Source organism: Sceloporus undulatus, chromosome 9 (genome assembly GCF_019175285.1).
Source record: "Sceloporus undulatus isolate JIND9_A2432 ecotype Alabama chromosome 9, SceUnd_v1.1, whole genome shotgun sequence".
Taxonomy (NCBI): domain Eukaryota; kingdom Metazoa; phylum Chordata; class Lepidosauria; order Squamata; family Phrynosomatidae; genus Sceloporus; species Sceloporus undulatus.
In genome coordinates, this window is record NC_056530.1 from 28,296,998 (window position 1) to 28,317,421 (window position 20,424).

At 44.9% G+C, this 20,424-nt stretch overlaps 2 protein-coding genes across 7 annotated transcripts in view; both read right to left on the reverse strand.

Annotated features, from left to right (window-relative positions):
* The window catches only part of CAPN1 (calpain 1), a 35,308-nt gene extending 24,048 nt beyond the window's left edge, over positions 1–11,260 (reverse strand). The window contains exon 1 of one of the 2 annotated variants that reach the window (XM_042438965.1): positions 11,156–11,260. The gene's annotated coding sequence lies outside the window, so the exon portion shown is untranslated. Of the gene's footprint in view, positions 1–10,067; positions 10,200–11,155 lie in introns of those variants that run through there. The other variant, XM_042438966.1, reaches the window with a different exon arrangement.
* Positions 11,251–19,167, reverse strand: LOC121915110 (speedy protein 1-B-like). Of its 5 annotated transcripts, none has more exons than XM_042438977.1 (7): positions 19,076–19,167; positions 16,949–17,214; positions 15,843–15,901; positions 15,310–15,395; positions 14,915–15,086; positions 12,564–12,852; positions 11,410–11,534 (listed from the first exon to the last, which is right to left on the reverse strand). In XM_042438977.1, the coding sequence occupies exons 2-7, from the start codon at positions 17,166–17,168 to the stop codon at positions 11,455–11,457; spliced, it is 906 nt and encodes a 301-aa protein (XP_042294911.1). In that variant the 5' UTR covers positions 17,169–17,214; positions 19,076–19,167; the 3' UTR covers positions 11,410–11,454. The 5 variants fall into 5 exon arrangements, with proteins under 5 accessions (XP_042294909.1, XP_042294911.1, XP_042294912.1 ...); XM_042438978.1 differs by lacking the exon at positions 19,076–19,167 and adding an exon at positions 17,970–18,379; XM_042438976.1 differs by lacking the exon at positions 19,076–19,167 and adding an exon at positions 17,841–18,379.
* Positions 19,168–20,424: the final 1,257 nt, after the last annotated feature.

Genomic DNA, 20,424 nt, shown 5'->3' on the forward strand with positions numbered 1-20,424 from the left:
GGAAGGAAGAAAAGGACAGTGGAAAGTAAGCAGCCAGGGAGCGAAACGAACGGTTCTGTAGTTCGTATCTGGCTCTTGTACCACAATCTGCATGTTTTTCTACATTCCTGGAGCTTCTGCTCATTTCCAGATGACTATGGCTGGGAGGGGAAAGAGGGAATGACCGTAGTAATCCAAAGGAGAAGTGCATGCTTTGCTTGCAAGTTGCAAAAGATCTCTGTATGCAGGAATGACTGCTAGGCAGCAGCCGTCTGTATTTACAGTCTTTGCCTGCCATACTGGGAAATGCCAAAACAGAACCTGAGCCATAAAGAGTATGGGTTTTACCACATGTTGTTATGTGCCGCCACATTGTTTCCAACTTATGGCATCACTCTTGGGCAAGCCGCATGCTCTCAGCCTCGGAGGATGGCAACAGCAAACCTCCTCTGGGCAAATATGGCCAAGAAAGCCCCATGATAGGGTTGGCCTGAGGGTCCCCATGAGTCAGAAATGACTTGAAGGCACACAACCACAACCGCAACAACAAAAGGCAAGTTGGGTTTTTCTTTGCCGTCCTCTGAGGCTGAGAGAGGAGGACTTGCCATCCCTCCCCTAAATAGGCAAGAAAATCCAAGTCCTGGACCTGGCTGGGACCTTTTGCATGCGAAGCAGAGATACTACCAGCGATGACTTAAAAATGAATCATCACTGCCTTTTATTTTTCAGGGCAAGGCAAAAAATATCAACGGAGTACACACCACAACAAATGCAAACCAGACTCCCTCTCTGTGCAAAGGGATATTATAGCAGATGCTGCTAAGATCCAAAGCAGCCTGGAGGTTGTTATTGTATCTCAAAACCACACAGTGCTCAAGAGACTTTTAGGATGCAATCCCAGTCTTCTCCCAGATCCTTGCTGTCAAGTCATGTCCAATTTATGGCTGAATCTATGGGGTTTCCTTGGCAGGTTTCTTCACAAGGGGCTTGCCATTGCCATCCTCTGAGGCTGAGAGGGTGTGACTTGCCCAAAGTCAGTTTTTATGCTCAAACAGGGAATTGAACACCAATCTCCGGAGTCCAACACTTAATCCATTGTGCCACGTTGACATAATGGACTAGTAAAACCCTAAATATAATCCTTACCTCCCTGAACTGCCTGGCAAGGACAGCGGTGCACCAATTAATTTGCAAAACGAGGCAATATAATAAGATTGGGAGAAAAGATAGTGGCACTCATAAAATCCACATCACCATAGATATCCCTCCCCTTTCCATTTACATTCAAATAATGACAGGTCTTTCAAGTCAGACTTCCAGGCATCAAGATAAGCTTGAGAGGAGATGACTCACTGCAAAAGCCGGAGAGCTTTAGCTTGACTTTAAACAAAAGCATGAATTTGGTGTGGCTCTGAGCCGCACACCCTTAGTAGCCATGGATGGGTTTAGACTTGCGCAAACATTATCAGAAGAAAAAGGTGAAGATGGCACAGGGATGAAGCAAAGGTCGGAGATCTAGGATGGTTGGAGAGCAGCTCCAAAATGCAACTAAAACCAAGCGGCGAACGTTCAATATCTCTGACGCAAGGCTGGTGATTCGCAGTGGTTCCCAAACTTTGGTCCTCCAGAAGTTTTGGACTTCAGTTCTCAGAATTCCTGACTGTTGGCCAAGCTGGCTGGGGCTTCTGGGAGTTGAAGTTTCCCAAAGTTTGGGAACCGCTGGGTTATTGAAACTATTAGAAATGGTGGAATTGGACAAGCCGACTTGCCCAACGAAGTATGAAATAGCTAGGAAAATTTGGGATATGGTTATGAACTATAGAAATTACTACTGGGGTGTAATAGCAACATTTGGATTTATGGATTACTTAAGGAATAGTCGACTACAAACACTGTATCTAGTGTGACGTCGGAGGCTTTCATGGCCGGCACCCATAGTTTTTTGAGGGTTTTAGGGCTATGTAGCCATGTTCTAGAAGAGTTTGTTCCTGATGTTTTGCCTACATCTGTGACTGGCATCTTCAGAGGATGCTGGCATGGAAGAAAGTGAGGTATGTATGTGTGTGTATAGATAGATAGATATAGATATAGACTGTGTGACCCTGGGTAGGCTCTCTGAAGATGCCAGCCACAGATGCTGGTGAGGATGCTGGCATGGAAGTATATATACCCCACTCTCTTCCATGCCAGCCTTCTCTGACGATGCCAACGCCACAGATGATGGCAAAACGTCAGGAATAAACTCTTCTAGAACATGGCCACAGCGCCCCAAAAACCCACAAAAACCCATATCTAGTATTAATCCTTTGATACAAGTTAGGATTGGAAAGTAGCATCTATGTAATTTAGGAACCGTATGAAGAATTTGGTTAGGCACTAACTATTGCTTTGCTTTGGAAGCCAAGCTTGGAAGATGAAGTTGCAAAGATGTAAGCAAGGAGTGAACGGAGTGAGTGTAAATTTATGTATGGAATGATGGTTAAATATTATGTTTGCTCTCTTTACAAAAAATAAATAAAACCATTTAATAATAATTTTAAAAAATCAAGTGGTGAAGTGGTTAAACTGGAAGACTTGGCAGAATACGTTCTGATCTAGGAAACATTTTCTAAGCTTGACTAACCTCATAAAACTGTTGTGAGTAAAACTGGGTGGAGAAGCATGAACGCTGTGGGATAAAATCGTAACCAATGAATTAAACCCAAATTTTAAAATATTAAATCAGTCCCCTTAACTTGGTACTCAACAAATACTAGGTATCAGTTCCCATCATCCCCAGCCTCTCTGGTCTTCATGGGCGACGTGTTGGAAAAGGGTCCATTAAATCAACATTTCTCCAATCCTATTCTCATTGCGTTAGAAGTATTGTTGCTTCTCTTATCATTACTGCAGTTGTTGCTGCTAGGAGCAACACTGCTCTGCAGAAAGCCTAGCCATGGAAGCTTATGCCACCTTAAGATTTTAAACCTTTGCAGACCTCTTGGTTATTTTCGCTGCAATGAACAGTCCCTCGGAAAACGGACAAAAGCACACCTGCCTTGAAACGCAAGACCACAAAGTCTAAATTAACTGTGATTCAGATGCTAGACACAATATCACAACTTCACCCTGGAGTCCTATTTTTTTGCAGATCTGACCCAAGTGATGGAAAACTTAGGGTCGCTTGGAAATGCTTGTATCCCATTGCAACGGCTGCCGTTCGGAAGATGAGATGTTCCAGAGTGTCTCCAGTTTGTCTGATCATAGAAACATAGAGTTGGAAGAGACCGCCAAGGGTAATCTGATCCAACCCCTGGCCATACAAGAAGACACAATGGAAGTTTAAAAACCTCCAAAGTATGGGCCAAACATTGGAGGATAAATCCACAAGTTAAAGTTATTTGCAGATGATGTCTTGCTTTTTTTAGAACATTGCTCCATTGGGTCCTATTCTCTGGAGCAGCAGCAAACAAGCTTGCTCCCTCCTCAATGTGACATCCTTTCAAATATTTAAACAGGACTATCTTATCACTTCTTAACCTTCTCTTCTCCAGGCTAAACATTCATTCATTCGTTCATTCACTCTAATTTTATTCATTTACATCCTGCTTTTATCCTGATATAAGGACTCTAGGCCACTAACAAGCATTTCAAACAGTCCAAGTTAAAAAGCATGCCTAGCTCTCTACACTGTTCTTCATAGGGTTTGGTGGTTTCCAGACCATTCCCCATTTTGGTGATGAAGAGTTCTGTGCAACTCCAAAGCCACATATTAAAACCAGAAAGTATTAATCAAATCGGTGAATGGTCAAATCCATCAAAGTCAAAGCCGCAAATGTGGAGGGACGACTGTATTAGTTGTTAGCTACGTTTATATCCTGCCAATGAAGTGGCGTACATGGGGGTCTCTGGGTTGCCATGTCACAACAACCTAGTGAGGTAGGTCACCCAATGTATTCCGTGGCTCAACTTGGGCCTGATTCCCACTACCCTTTAAACCAGATCACAAATCGGTTTGAACTGGCTCAAGTGACCCTGGTTCCCACTTGAACCAAACCGCTGAAGCGATTTGGACCCATGTATCCCGCGTCTTTTTGATGCTTATTTTTTTACACATCTTATGATAAACTGATTCGGCACAAGTGTGAACCGGATGTGGATTGGAATCGATTTAAATTTGCCCTTTGGCCAGCTGGAGCAGGTCCATTTTGAACTGATTCATTTGTGAATGTGAACCACAAGTGGGTTATTTTACAGGGAAAAAGTGCGATCGGGGCAAACGTAGTGGGAACCACGCTCTGCTGTCGAATCGATCCATCGATCCGGATCGCAAACCGATTTATTTGTAAGTGGGAATGAGGCCACGGTCTCCTAAATCCCAGTCCAGCAAACTGCATGCCTCCCAATCCAGTTACTCCAGGAAGCCAAGGAAGAAGTATTTTACAAGACTTGAAATTACCAGTTAGATCCTACAGATATCTCAAACCAGGAAGCGGAGACCGTGGCTAGGAAACACTGCCGAAACCGACCTGAAGGCACACAACAACAACAACGCAAATTTGCATCGGAGATCGAGAAAATTCATTTGCATGCTACACAACGAGGGGGGCAGAAGGAGTGGGAAAGCTGTAATGAAAGAACAAGGGAGTAGCTCCATTAACACTTGTATTTTCCATTAGGAAGGCCCTGGGTTCAACTCTGACACATCTGAATAAAATGAATGGAATCTGCTATGATGGGAAAGACTGGCTTTGAGAATAGCTTGAACATTATGACTCTGGAGCCCAGGGTTCAAATCGTGGTTTGGCCATATAGACCCATTGAGTGATTGTAGGCAAGTCACACTCTCTCAGCCTCAGAAGACGGCAATGGCAAACCCCCTTCTGAAGAAAGTCGCCAAGAAAATCCTGTGATAGGATCCTGCCTTAGGATTGCCGTAAATCAGGAATGACTTGAAGGCACATAAGTCTGGAATGACTTGAAGGCACACAGCAACAACAACAACAAGTGTTATCTTGAATTCCAGTGGATTTATATAGCACACAGATTTGGAGGTGGGACTACAAATGGTGCAGTCAGAGGCAAACCGCATACATACAGCAACTGACTGCCAGAAGCCATTATGTTAACAATATTTGGGACCCACCCAACGGCAACTCTTCATAACACAAATGTCTTGGCACTAAACCCCGTGAAATCTGCATCTGCAAGACGTGGCACCGATCGTCAGCCCGGAAAGCGTTTTTAGAGAATAAAACCCATAGAGGATTTTGCAACAAACGGCTAAGAGGACATTATTGGCCGGAGGCAGAATACCTCCAAGGATCAGTCTGGCTGCAGAAGTTAATATCCGGCAAACAGCTGAAGGTCTGTCCTACAGAAGATGGGCAAGAAATGTTTTCGGTTGCTCCAGAATGTATTTAAGGGAACGCTTCTTTAGGAATCTTCACATCTTCCAGAGCAACTCTATGGTCAACATCCGCCAGAAGTTGATTATTGAATCATCCTGGAGGACCTACAAATGCCTAGAGAGGTGTTTCCATTATACACCTCTAGGTTCTCCAACACAACTCTATGGTCAAATTCTGTTCATATATGTTTCATAGGTCTGTTTTTGCAATCTATCTTGAGATAACATTACACTGAAGATGGAGCAAGCTTCTTTTCTGCTGCCCCAGAGAATAGGGCATTGAGCAATGGATGCAAGCTCCAGGAAAAGAGATTCCACCTCAACATTAGGAAGAACTTCCAGACACCATTTGACGGTGGAAGACATTCCCTTGGAGAATGGTGGAGTCTCCTTCTATGGAGATTTTTAAACAGAGGCTGGATGGCCATCTGTCGGAGGTGCTTCGATGGTGAGTTCCTGCATGGCAGAATGGAGTTGGACTTGATGACCTTTGTCTATCATTCTGCCAGCAAAATCTATGAGCTTCATCATGTTAGGTATGCCATGGGATCTACCTTGGAGACAAGTAACAGGGAAAGCCTGGGAGGTTCCTGGCCCAACTGAGGAAACCTCTAAGAGACTTCCAACTGGCTTTATGCTTGAAGTTGGATTATAGAGTTTAATCCAGACAGACCATTCTTATGAGCCCAGTGCAGTGACTTTCGGGCATGAAATAAGTAACCTTAAAAAGGACAGAATAAGAGAGTCATAGAGTTGGAAGAGACCTCCAAGGGTCATCCAGTTCAACCCCACGAAGACCAGAACGCTAGGATAATTTGATCGGCTGACACTACAATACACGTTTTCAAGAGATTACTCATTCAAATAGCTCCTTACTAGCTCCTCTTACTCAGAATATACACCCCTGGAGCCATCTGCGCCACATCAGCAGCCAAAACAGGAGAAAGAACACAACAGAGCAAAAAAACACCCCCACACACAAAGTCAAGGAAAGCGCAAACTAGTTTATCCAAATAGCAATACCGGCATAAAGCATCACCAAAGAAACACTTGTCTGTCAGTAAAGTCTATTTTGCAAAACACCATTAGCTACTTTCTGCATAGGATTTATATAATTGTCAGTTACTTTCTTGCTAGTTCTTTGTCTTGGGTCATTTTAGTTCATTGTATGATTAGCAGTTACTGTACTATGCTCTTTAAGTTACTTTTTGGTTTTATCATTTTTGTACTCTGCTTGGTATCTTGCATGGAGTTCCCCCAAGTTTGTTAGGCATAAACACAACGCAAAGCAACACAGCAAGGCACTTAAAATGCACATTGTTGGAAGTGTATGCCTTTTCTTTTCTTTTTGCGATTTGGTAAAATTCCTCTCCCTCCCCATGTCAACTTCCAGATGTTCTTGGACTGCATCTCCCATCAGTCTAGCAACATTTGGGGCATGGCATTGACTTCCTTGTGCTGCAGCAGTGGTCTCCAAACTGTGCCCTTTAAGAGATGTTGGACTTCAGCTCCCAGAAGCCTCTGCCATGTTGGCCAGTAGTCTGGGATTCTGGGAGCTGAAGTCCAACTTCTCTTAAAGGGCACAGTTTGGGGACCACTGTGATACAGGCAAATAACAGGGTTTTTCTATCCTTTCTCCAGCAATACTGATATCATGAATACTGATCTTGTATTGATTTTAGCTTTGCATAGAAGCGATGGAGAGCGAGCATTGCGCAGTGGTCTGAGCGTTGGACTATGACTCTGGAGACAATGGTTTGAATCCCGCTCAGCCATGGAAACCGACTGGGTGACCATGGACAAGTCACATTCTCTCAGCCTCATGTCCAAAGGCAAGGACAAGCCTCCTCTGGACAAATCTCACCAAGAAAACCCCAGGAGTGGTTCATCATAGGGTCGCCATAAGTCAGAAACAACTTGGTGAGCATTGAGAGCAGAGATCATGCTGTCAATGGGATAGTCTATCTGCATTTTAAAATGGATCACATGCTTCATAGGAGCAAGCAATTGAGAATTAAACAGCAAGAGCGGAGCTGCAGCCTTTCACGGCAGAAGATCTGCTTTTGATGTGGAAAGGCCCAAGTTCGGTTTCTGGCATCTCCTTATCAGAAAGGCCCTTATCTGAAACCCTGGAGAGACACTCTCCGTTAGAGAGACCAACCACCTGCCCTAGTTTCCTATTTAAACAATTCCTTTACCCCAAACTGTGATGAATCCAAACTACCTTTATATTTAGGAGAGTGCATGCTGTATACACAGATGGTTGGTTTGTTGCTGGGCCTTCACATCATTTCCAACTTATGGAGACCCATGGCCAATTAGATGTTTCCTGGAAACCCATGAGCTGGGCATCAAGGTGCAAGATTGCCCTGATCTTGTGTGGTCTGGCAGAAACTGGTATTCACAGGTATACTGCCTCTGCATGCGGAGGTTCCACATCACTTATGCAGTTTGTTGTTGTTGTTCTGTGCCTTCAAGTCATATCTGACTTATGGTGACCCCAAAGTGAGCCTATCGTGGGGTTTTCTTGGCATGTTTCTTCAGAGGGGGTTTGCCCTTGCTGTCCTCTGAGGCTGAGAGAGTGTACCTTGGCCAGGGTTACCCATATAGGGTTTGCATGGCTGAACTGGGATTTGAACCCTGGTTTTCAGAATCGCAGTCCAATGCTCAAACCACGGTGCCACATTTGTGCTCTTACTTTTGGCTTCTTCACGGTCACAAAAGCAACACTCTCTCAGCCTCAGGGGAAGGCCATGGCAAACCTCCTCCGAACAAACCTTGCCAAAGAAACCCACTGATGCCTTAGGGTCGCCATAAGTCAGAAACAACTCGAAGGCACACAAAGACAAGCTGGAAAAGAGTTCTAAGAAATGGGTTCCAGAGCAAATCAAGCCTGAATTCTCTCTAGAAGCAAAAATGACTAAACTGAAGCTGTCGTACTTTGGCCACATCATGAGAAGACATGACTCTCTAGGAAAGACAATAAGGCTGCAGAAGACAGAAGGCAGCAGGAAAAGAGGAAGACCGCATTACATATAAATGGACTAAATCAAGGAAGCCATTCAAGCCGTGAGTTTGCAAGACCTGAGAATAGGAGGACTTGGAGGTCTCTCTCATTCATAGCGTCGGCATAAGTTGATGTGAAGGCAGTTAACAACAAGCAACAATTGGTTTTACAAAAGCCAGGCTTCTGGTGAAGACGCAAAGTGCTAGAACGGGTTTGTCAACATGGAGCAACGGGACTTTTTGTAGCTTGGAACTGCCCAGGAACTTCAAAATCTAACATTTTGCTCCAGTTGAACCTCAGAAGCCAAAGCCATGCTTCCAGTTCATCTCTGAATTAGAGTGACCAGATAGCCTTACCGCAAAGGAGGAGAAGGCACCGCACAAATGGAGGACGTTCAAGAAAAACAGAGGACACAACCAAAGCAAAGCTCAAAACACCCCTAGAAATATCAAGTCAGGTGTCTTAGTCATGCTCAAAATGGAGGACATTTAAGAAAAAATGGAAGCTGGAGCGTGTCCAGAGGAGGGCCACCAAAATGGGGAAGGTCTGGAAACCATGCCTTATGAGGAGAGACTTTGGGAGCTGGGTACGTTTAGCCTGGAGAAGAGAAGGTTAAGAGGTGATAGGATAGCCCTGTTTAAGTATTTGAAGGGGTGACACATTGAGGATGGAGCAATTGGAGCAATTTTCTGCTGCTCCAGAGAATTGGACATGAAGCAATGGATGCAAAACTAGAGGAAAAGAGATTCCACCTAAACATTAGGAAGAACTTGCTGACAGTAAGAGCTGTTGGCCAGTGGAATACGTTGCCTTGGAGTATAGTGGAGTCTCCTTCTTTGCAGGTCTTTAAACAGAGGCTGGATGGCTATCTGTCAGCAACGCTTTGATTGAGAGTTCCTGCACAGCAGAATGGGGTTGGACTGGATGGCCTTTGGGGTCCCTTCCAACTCTATGGTTCTATGATTCTAAAGAAAAGCTCAAAACACTTCTTAGTCATGCACAACAATGGAGAACTTCCAAGAAAAAAAGGACGTGACCAAAGAAAAGTTCAAAACCTAGAATTATCAACCCATGCTTCTTAAGTCATGCCCAAAATGGAGGACAGTTTGGAATCCCTCCTGGACAGGAGGTTAAAATGTAGGACATGTCCCCCCCAAAAAGGAGGACACGTCTGGTCACCCTGGTCTGAATCCAAACACCACTTCCTCGTCCTGAAAATGAATGTCTTGGGGATGCAGGGAGTATATCCAAAGAGGAGCTGTGTTGGCCTTGTAGCCAAGTCCAACAACACCCCAATTCCACACAAGAGGGATCCCTTTATGGGGCCAAGCCAAATGCACAAAATATATGTCCTGGGATTCCAGATTTCGTACCCGGAATTCAGGAAACCTATCCAGGGAGAGCATGTTGGCTGTCCAACAACATCCCAAACCCACACAACAGGGACATAACCTTTATAGTGCCAACCTCAACATGCCCCCAAAAAGACACCTCCTGGAGTTCCAGATTCCCTACCCTCAAAAGTAGACCTGCCAGGGTTAGGCTGGTCAACTCTGTGGCCAGGAAGGAGGAGAGGTTGTGTAACAGGGGTTGGAGAAAAAGGGGGAAAAACTCCTGGCTGTTTCCCAGAGCTATTTCAGCTGCTTCCCAACTAAGAAACTCTTCTCTGAATCCCAGTTTCCTAGCACTTACCTGATCCCCAGCCCGGCCTGGTCCCTGCTAAAAGTCAAGGCAATCTTGGCGGAAGGGAAAGCAAAATAAAACCCAACCCAAACCCAGGAGGAGGTGGGTGGCCCTAACCCCCCTTGCCTGCAGAGAAGGGACTCCTCCCTGCCAGACTCCTCCTTGCCTGGGCGCTTGCCAGAAGGGCAAGCCAAAGCAGGCGGAACCAAAGAAAGGCGCACCAAAGGAAAGCTCTCCCGCAGCGCAATGGAGAGGCTTGGGGGGCTCCATCTCCAGCAGAAACTGGGGGGGCAAAGGCACCCAGGTGGGGGGCAGGAAAGGCAGCTTGGCTGGCCAGACCCCGCTTGAAAGAGAGAGAAGGGTTTGGAGCTCCTCTCTGCATTGCAACAGCCGGAAAGGAGAAGCAGCAAATGCCCAAAGTGTGCCAAGTAGCAGCAAGGATGGAGAGGGAAAAAAGCCTCAAATGATGCCAAGTAGCAGCAAGGATGGAGAGGGAGGGGATGCCCAAAGTGTGCAAAGATGAAACAAGACTAAAAAGGGAGCAAATGAGCAAAGGATGCCAAGAAGAGGCAAGGATGGAGAGGGAGAAAAGGCTCAACTGGTGCCAAAAAGAAGGTCCTTCAACGCAACTCTATGGCCAACATCTGCCAGAGGTTGATCACAGAAATCATGCTGAAGGAACTACAGATGCCTAGAGAAGGGTTTTCTCTAGGAACTTCTAGGTTCCCCTGCACAACTCTATGGTCAAATTCTGGCAGAGTTGCACTGGAGGACCTAGAGATTCCTAGAGGACAGTTACAGCAAAACCGCAGTCAAAGCCACCAATGTGGAGGGCCAATTGTATTTTAATTGGACATATGGTATAATGCTTTCTAAACCTTTTGTACTCCACATTGTTTTAGATACTCTGCTTCAATTCAAGAATGGTTTAAATTTGAACTAGAGAGCCAGAACTAGCAAACCAGAGCCAAATGCCATTAAACATTAAACAATGAGCCTGTTCTCTTTAGACATCTTTATTAAGAGTTGGCTTGCCAGCTACAAGTCATAGTATACGGCAATTTTTTTTTACATATACAGATATAGGCATTACTTACATATACAGATATGGGCATTACTGTGCATTCTTTCTGACCCGGAAGATAAAGTGCTTAGTAAGTAGACCACTGTAGATAGAGATGAAGAGTAAGAGCACTCAATGCGTGCCACTTCAAGGAAGTAAATAACAATGGCGTGAAGAGGATTCGCAGTCACTGGATGTTATCCCAGGAATCGGCAGTCTGGGCCTCATTCATCTGCCTCCATAGCTGGCTCCTGCTGGGCTGCCAGTCAGAAATTTTAGGTTGAAACCATATTATGTAAGGAATTTAGAAACTATTAGTTGAATTATAAATAATCAGGACACAGTAAAATGGTAGCTTATGAATCCCTTAAGGACGAAAATGTTGTGATGGGGGAATAGGACAAATGCTGAGGCTACAGAACAGAAAAAAGAAGGGAGGAATTGGGGTTTACAATATTAAGTTGCTTGCATGCATGCATGCATCCATTTACTTTCAAACATCTTTAAATCTAGAACCCTTTCATCAACCCTACAGATATTAACAGAGACTGTTCCACTATCTCACTGGGTCAACTTAGAATTTCAGTGGGTCAATGTTAGAATATATAGTCAGCCGCCCTTATCCATGGATTTTTAATCCACGGATTCAAGCATTCATGGCCTGAGAATATTTTTAAATACAGCAAGCCCTTGGTATCCGCTGGTTCCAGGATGCTCAAGTCCCATTAGATCAGGGGTAGGCAACCTTTTTGAGCCGGGGGCCGGGTTGCTGTCTCTCAGACAACTGGGGGGCCCGAGGCCAAAAAATATATATAATTAAATAAATTAATTTTTTAAAAATAAATAAATAAACCGGGACAAATGTAGGACAAAATTTTCAAATGGTGGACACTTTTTTTAAAAAAAAAGTGGAGGACACGCGAAAAAATTTGCTGATTTTTAGAAGAATGTTAATATAAATGCATGTTTCTGAGGCTTCTATAGACAATTGCTCCTGCGCACAAGAGGCCAAAGGCCCCGGCGGCAATCAGCAGCAGGACCGGGCTGGGGCCGGTCCCAAGGCCTCGCAAAGCCGCATCCGGCCCGCAGGTTACCTACCCCTGCATTAGATACAATGGCATAGTCAAATGGTGACCCATATAAAATGGTGTCCCATATAAGCTGTTTGGAATTTACACATTTTTTCAACATTTTAAAACTGGATGCTTGAATCCGTAGATACGGAGGACTGACAGTATAGAAATTCCAGAATGCAAACTACCATTTTATATAAGGAATGTCATTTTACTATGCCACTGTATCTAAGAGGACTTGAGCATCCATGAATTTTGATATCCATGAAGGGTCCTGGAACCAAACACCAGTGGATACCAAGGGCCCACTGTATATTAAAAAGGGAGGCCATGTTAGAAAGGTCCCTAAAGCTGATATGTAGAACTTACTCGGCACACTGCAGTCTGTCTTCAGATGCATCATCAGTACAGCAAAGCTGTCCGAATCCTGGTTCATTGGCGAAGAAGGTGGCAGGTCACTGGTAGGAACATCACTGGTCGAAGAAGTTATTTCAGGGTCTTCTAGATCAAATGAACAGAGAAGGCAGACTGGGGGCGTTACGCCAGGTCCTTTAGGGAACATGTCATCTTCACTCTTCAGGTAACTCCTCAAGGCCCCACTGTGATGGGCGGCCCGTTCACGGGACCAAGCCCAGTGAGATGGCTTCCTCAGCATTATCTGGATAACATAAAGGATGATAGTCACAAGGAGATCATATCTGAGTACCAAATACAGAATGCAGTATGTAGGTGCCTCCAGGGCAAGAGTCTAGGAAGTTGCATTATGTCCAGTAAAACTCCTGGGCTCATCTACCTCTGTATAGTACAAGGGGGTGCCAAAAAGGTCTCAGCCCAACACTAGTCCCAAAATCTGAGTGTAATTGTGTCACTAACTTGAAACAACCAGTGTGGCAAAGTGGTTTGAGTGTTGGGACTACAACCTTGCAGACCAGGGTTCGATTCCTGGCTTACCCATGAAATCCAGTGGATGACTTTGGGCAAGTCAGCTCTCAGCTTCTGTGGAAAGCAATGGCAAAGCTCCTCTGAACCAATCTTGCCAAGAAAACCCCATGATAGGAAACTACTTGAAGGCACACATCAACAACAAAGCTTGAAGCAGGGCTTATTTTGTATTGTAAACTGCCAATCTGCAGGATAGTAGGTGTAGTTCCTGCATTTTTTCCAGAGCATTGATAGAACCATGTCAACAAAAAGTGTGGCACTTTCAAGTGCCGAACCCCAGCCTGTCGCGAAGTTCCTGTTCCTGAAGAAGAAAACCCTTGAGTGCATGTTGCAAACACTGAGTGACAAGTGACTGTCATACTCAAAGAAATGGTGTGCCAACTTTCAGTGTGGAAATGTTGAGACCTGATATGCAGCAAGATCTGGGAGGCCTTCAAGTGTCAACGTCTGAAACTATTGAGCATATTCATGACATTATTTTGACAGTTTGGAGAATCTCAGCTAAAACAACTGAGGAGGTACCAGAGATATGCCAAGAACGCTCTGAGTTTATAATTCATGAACAGTTGGCTATCCAAGAGCTGTCAGCCAAGTGGGTGCCATAAAGTTTGAATGCTGACCAGAAACAAAATTGGTGCATACCTCCAAGTTGATTTTGCAGCTTTCTGAGCAATCTGGTGATAACTGTTTGGAACGACTTGTAGTGACATTCTGGTTCTCCAAGGCCGAAGAAATTAAAGTCTCAAAGGTCAGCAGGAAAGGTAATGGTCACAGTTTTTTTAGGGTAAGGAAGGTACTTTGGTGACCGATATCTTCAGAAGGACCAACTTTAGAGTGAACATGTGGAGTAGCATGTAAGTGTCATGGTTCTAGTCACCCTTCTCGGTCAAGCCAGGAACTTTTCAGCACCCCCTCGTATACGGATCTAGCAGCAGCTTCCCATATGGGATTTTCTGCATGCAAAACATATACACTAGCACTGAGTTTGGTTGCTCCCATCGTTTTCATGCAACCATCCCATGTCAATTTCTTTCACTCAACCCATTTCTCACCCTTTCAATCACTCAAAAATGCAACTGTGATAGGTTTACCATGCAAAGTAGCTACTTCAAACATAAAATACAGAGAGGAGTCACAATGTAGTGGTATGGGCTGGTGGGTGGATCTATCTGTGACACATCAATATGTCCTTCATCTCATAAAGTAGTTTCCCCCCGGTAGACTGAGTGCAATATGTTGTCCTGTCACCACCATTGAAGTAAGACTGGGCTGCTAGCCCAAGTGATTTTCTATATGTGGAATAGAGATGCCATCTTTTTCCTTTGCTTCAGACAGCAAACTATCCTAGCTGTCCTTGGTTCACCCAACAGGAGGAGAGCTCATTCTGCACTCCATAGCATTACCTGGTAACCTAGCATCTTATTTATCATAACTATGGCCCCATACGGACAGGCCAAAATAAAGCTGCTTCGGGTCACATTGGAGGTATGCTGTTTAAATGATGCATGCGTCCTAAGAGTCAGGAAGCCGTGCCAAAGCCACAATCCAGTCATAAGGACTGAAGTGCAGCTTTGGCACAGCTTTTGGCCTCTTAGAACACATGCATCATGTAAACAGCATACTGCCAAAGTGACCTGAAGCAACTTTATTTTGACAGTCTGTATGGGGCCTATGATAGGTTCGCCTTAGGGCTGCCCTAATTCAGAAACAACCTGAAGGTTGTAACAAGAGCATCTGATCAAACTAAGGACAAACAAGACAAAGCAATTGCAGCAAACCTCATCGCAGCATCGCCGGCTAACAAACGCTCTGTACTTCATTTTAGCCCAAAAACAGTCCCGCATTCTCAAGAATTCTGGGATTAGCTTTCTCCAATTGTCGCCAAGCGCCCAGGGAAAGATCTCATACTTGTAGTCTTCTGTATCTTCTTCCATGTCATTTGCTAGGTACCTGCAGTTAGAAGAAAGTGACGTTGGAGATGAGGGACACCTGAGCATCTTCGAAGGCAAGTACTGGCTCATTTCCAAAGTAGAAGAAAAACAGTTAGCCGAATGGACAGACGGCTAGAGATCTGTACTCAAATTAGTATACAGTTCTCTGTGGCCAAGATCTCACCCTTTCCAAACAAGTATAAGTCTTCCCATAACAGTGGAGCAATACAAAAAAGACTTACAGAGCTAGGAAGAGATTAATCCGCGTGTATTCTCTTGTATTCAAGCCGGCACGTTTGAAGTACATCATAGTCATAGCTATAAGATACTGAATAAGAAAGCGAGTGTTAAAGTCAAACATCTTAGACCGCAATTACAATTTAAGAGGTGGAACGAGAAGGACGGAAAGGGTAAAAGTGCTGGGCGAACGATATTCTTGCAAAAGAAGCAAAGGGTCAAATTAACATTCTGCCTCTCCCATCTCTTGGTTATTAGACAGGTATCTGGTGCCCCTTTGAGTTCAATGTAAGGACTGTTTTGGGTCCACCATTTGCATCAGCCCTTGCCAGCAATAGCAAAGGATGATAGAAGCTGCAATCCAACCATATCTGGAAGTTTTAATTTAATAAAATAATAATAAAATGAACGAATAAAATGCCACTGTCCTCAATAACTCCATTGAAGTGACAAAATAACAGGGAATATTGGTAGGTATTGAACCCTCTCATGTTATTCATCTAATGAAAGTTGCTTCAGGAGAGGACAGGAAACGTACCTTATCTGAGATTCTGTAGCATGTGTCCATTGAGAGAAAGTCTTGTATTAAGCCATCCTCTGAGGAAAGAGAAGCAAAGCAGATTTGGTTGAAGTTGCACGTTTCATTACTTGTAGTTGACAAACACATAAGACAGCAGATATGGCCTCAATGAACATCGTAATTTCCTCACGGCATTTCAAAAATACCATTACATGATCCCTACCAGAGCTTGGGAAAATTGCTTTATGGCCTAGAATTCATTGAATTGCCCAGCCAGAAACACTACTAGCCATGTTGACTGTGGGTTTCTGAAAGCTGCAGTCCCAAAAGCAAGTTCCCAGGTGTTCATCATTCATGTAGCAAAGAAGAAATTAGGATACTATCATTTAAGCCTAGCTTGGTAGCTTTAGGAGGTGTTCCCTATCCCCACCAAGTCAGTGTACATAGAACCACTGTTCTAAATAATAGGGCAATGGCATCTTCCCAAAACAAATGGGTCCTAGAGCGTATCCAGCCAGCAATCTCTCTGGAAGCCAAGATGACCAGACTGAGGCCATCGTGCTTTGGCCACATCATGAGACATGGGAAATAACATTAATGCTAGGAAAGAGGGAAGCAGAACGCTAGATGGGTGGACTCTATTAGAGGAGGTCATGGGTATGAATTGGCAGGACCTGAGCAGAACAGTGGAGCATAGGGAAGCATGGAGATGTCTCATCTACAAGGTCGCCATGGGTTGAGATCAACCCGAGGGTAGATAACAACAACAGCAATGGAAAATGTTCAAAGTGGGCCACAATTTAGTGCCCAACTGATCAGATTGTATTATGGAGTGATCAGATTGTATTAAGGAATGTCATATTGAGGAAGGAGCAAGCTTGTTCTCTGCTGCCCCAGAGAACAGGACATGGAAGCATGGATGCAAACTATGGGAAAGAGATTCCACCTCAACATTAAGAGGAACATGCTGATAGATTGCCTTGGAGTCTCCTTCTTTGGGGGTTTTTAAGCAGAGGCTGGATGGCCATCTGTCAAGGGTGCTTTGACTGTGTATTCCTGCATGGCAGAGGGTTGGACATGATGGCCCTTGGCGTCTCTTCCAACTCTATGATTCTATAGCTCACCCAGGAGGTTGAAGAAAGCCTCTTGCTCTTCTCTGCGCAGAAGAAAGAACGGCTGCTGCGAAATAGTCAGGGCCGTCGTGGAAATGTCTCCGCCGGGGCCTTGCTCGCCGCCGCCAAGTACCCGAACGTCCTGCGTGGTGTGACACCTCCACCTTGTGCTCCCTGGCTTCACCCCTGTGGGGACCGCAGGGGGGACGTAAGCATTTGTGGTGTCTCTCATTTTACTTTTTCCAAGTGACGACAGCAGAAGCCTAAAAATGACCTTTCTGGAGAGGAAAAACAGAGACGCACATGCCATGTTTAGTATTGGTTATAAACGGTCATAATTCTACATTACGTCTTGAGTCACACCATTGATCAATAGTATATGTAATGACCGCAAACACCTCCTTGGAGTCACCATTTTTTCTAGCTTTACCAGGAAATAATAATGATTTCTGCCAAGTCTGCGCTTTAATGAGCAGTTTAGCGTTCCTTGTAAGGATCTGGGTAAAGAAACTGTGCCATGCGCGAGGCGCATACAACTTCAAGCTCTCCCAGTGGGATCATGCTGCTAATAAGTGAACATTATTAACACAAAGGGTATCCTGGTGAAATCAGGAGGCCGAAGAATAGACAATTCCCATCTGGTTTTATCCTCCAATTGTATAGTCTAAGAATAAGTAGGCCCATAAATCCAGCATAACCCTTTAAACCATTGCGCCCGGTCCTAAGATATATGCAAGTCCGCACACATGGCACCGCATAGGAATCTGTTGAGGGATCGCTATGTGCATGCCTCTTCCTAAGCATCTGGCTATGTCCCTGCATATAAATATGGCTGAAATTTGAGCACACATGGCCTTTGGCGCAAGCAGAAGCGACTACTTATATCACTGGGAACAGTCCTTACTATGAGTTAGAAAACCAGCGTGGAAGTGAGTTCCAGGTTTATAAATCAAATGGGAAAATTACACTTTTATCACACTGGGCCCTTTAACCTTCCCTTAAGAGCGCCTCAGCATTCCTCACCACCGCTTACAGTGGCTAAGGTTTATGGGACTTTGCACATGGCATGTTGAGAGCTGCATGGTTTCCAGACCTTCTTTAGGGTCAAGAACAGAGGTGCCCAAAACGCAGCCCTATCTATCCCTATTGGAAACAACTTGAACCATCTCTCTCTCTATTTCTCTAGCTATCAATCCCTATCTATCCTTATTTATCTATTCCTATTGGAAATGGTTTGAAGGCAACAACAACATTCTCTATCTCTACATCTATCTATCCATCCATCCCTATTGGAAGTGGCTTGAAGGCAACAGCACTCTCTAGCTCTTCTATCTATCTATCTATCTATCCATCCATCCATCCATCCATCCATCCATCTCTATTGGAAATGACCTGAAGGCAACAGCATTCTCTATCTCTTCTATCTATCTATCTATCTATCTATCTATCTATCTATCTATCTATCTCTATCCATCCATCCATCCATTCATTCATCCATCCCTATTGGAAATAGTTTAAAGGCAATAACAACCATCTCTATCTCTACTATCTATCTATCTATCCATCCATCTCTATTGGAAATGACCTGAACGCAACAACATTCTCTATCTCTTCTATCTAGCTATCTATCTATCTATCTCTATCCATCCATCCATCCCTATTGGAAATAGTTTAAAGGCAATAACAACCATCTCTATCTCTACTATCTCTCTCTCTCTCTCTCCTATCTATCCCTCTCTCTCTCTCTCTCTCTCTATTGGAAACGACTTGAAGGCAACAACAACAACAACAACAACACTCCTTCCTTATCTATTTCTATCCTTTATCTCCCTATTATCCCTATCTCCCCCTTTTGGAATTGACTTGAGTCACCTCTACCCACTAGGCGTTACTCCCCCCTGAGAGACTTTGGCTGCATCTAGACTGGAGAAATATCCCGGTTTGGAACCGCTTTAACTTGTTGCTGGCTAACGGTTATGGAATTCTGGGACTCAAGTCCCAAGGGGCCCCACAACAAACTCCCAGAATTCCATAGGCTTGAGCCAGAAAAAGAGTTAAAGCGGTTCCAAACCGGGTTATCTCTTCAGTCTGGACGTTCTGAGGTAACCCTCCCTCACAGAACCAAAAGCAAGGCCCCACCCATCAGTCACGCGCCGCCTGGCCTTGGAGCACGCGGGCCGCGCCTGAGCCCTTGGGGCCCCCTTATAGGCTCAGCCCGGAGCCTCCTCAGCCAATCGCTGGCCCTCGCTGGGGATAAAGGCGTGGCTACCGCGCGGCCACACCCCCTTCGTGGATTGAGGCTGTTGCTGTCAATCAAAGCTCGCCTGCTGCTGAGCAAAGCTTAGCCTGGAGCCTCCTCAGCCAATCACTGGCCCCTGCTGGGATAAAGGCGTGGCTACCATGCGGCCACGCCCCTTCGTGGATTGAGGGTGCTGCTGTCAATTAAAGCTCGCCTGCTGCTGAGCCAAGCTTAGGCCAGACTCAGAGAGGGGCGTGTCCGCACTGCAGGGATAATAACCCGCTTCGGTTGCAATTGCGCTGGAGTAAACCAGACACCACTTTGGTTGCATATACACTGGCAGGAATAAACCAGTTTGGCACCACTTTGGTTGCATCTGCACTGGTGGAGTAACTCACTTTGACACTACTTTGGTTGCATCCACCCAGGAGGAATAATCCAGTCTGACACCAGTCTGGATGGATCCACACTAAAGAAATAAACCAGTTTGACACCAGTTTGTTTGCACCCGCACTGCAGGAATAAACCAGTTTGACACCACTTTGGATAGATCCACACTGCAGGAATGACCCAATATGACATCACTTTGGTTGCATCCGCACTGATGAAGGAATAAATCAGTTTGGCACCACTTTGGTTTGCATCCGCACTGCAGGAATAATCTAGTTTTGACAACTCTTTTGGTTTCACATCGCTTTAACTCAGTGCTAGGGAATTCTGGGAATTCCAATTTTGTGAGACGTTCAGCCTTCTCTGTCAGGGAGTGTCAGGGTGCCACAAGAGACTGCAATTCCCAGAATCCCATAGCACTGAGCCAGGGCAGTTAGAGCAGTACGAAAGCGTATTATTTCTGTAGTGCAGAGGGCCTCTTTCCTGCCCCTCTGGGTTCCTCCTTTCGCTTAGCAACGCCCCGCCCACCCAAGTGGGCCAAACTCGGCAACTATTTTTTGATTGGCTGAGAGCCTCGACTTTGGACCAATCAGCGTGAGCCACGGGAGCCTTTTTTTTCGCCCGTCAAGAGTTAGAAGACAACAGCGAGCGGAAAGCTTTGGACCGTACCATTAGGACACTCAAAGAGAGGGGTGGATTTGTTTGTGAAAAAAGCGGGAAATGAAGGGGAAATCATTTTAAATTGTCTTTTAAAAATTATTTAGTGTTTAAAAAACAACGTTATGCGGGGACGACGCCTTTTTACAGAAGAAAAAGGAGGCGTTGAGGGGGAAGACACTTGGTACGGTCCAAACCGGAA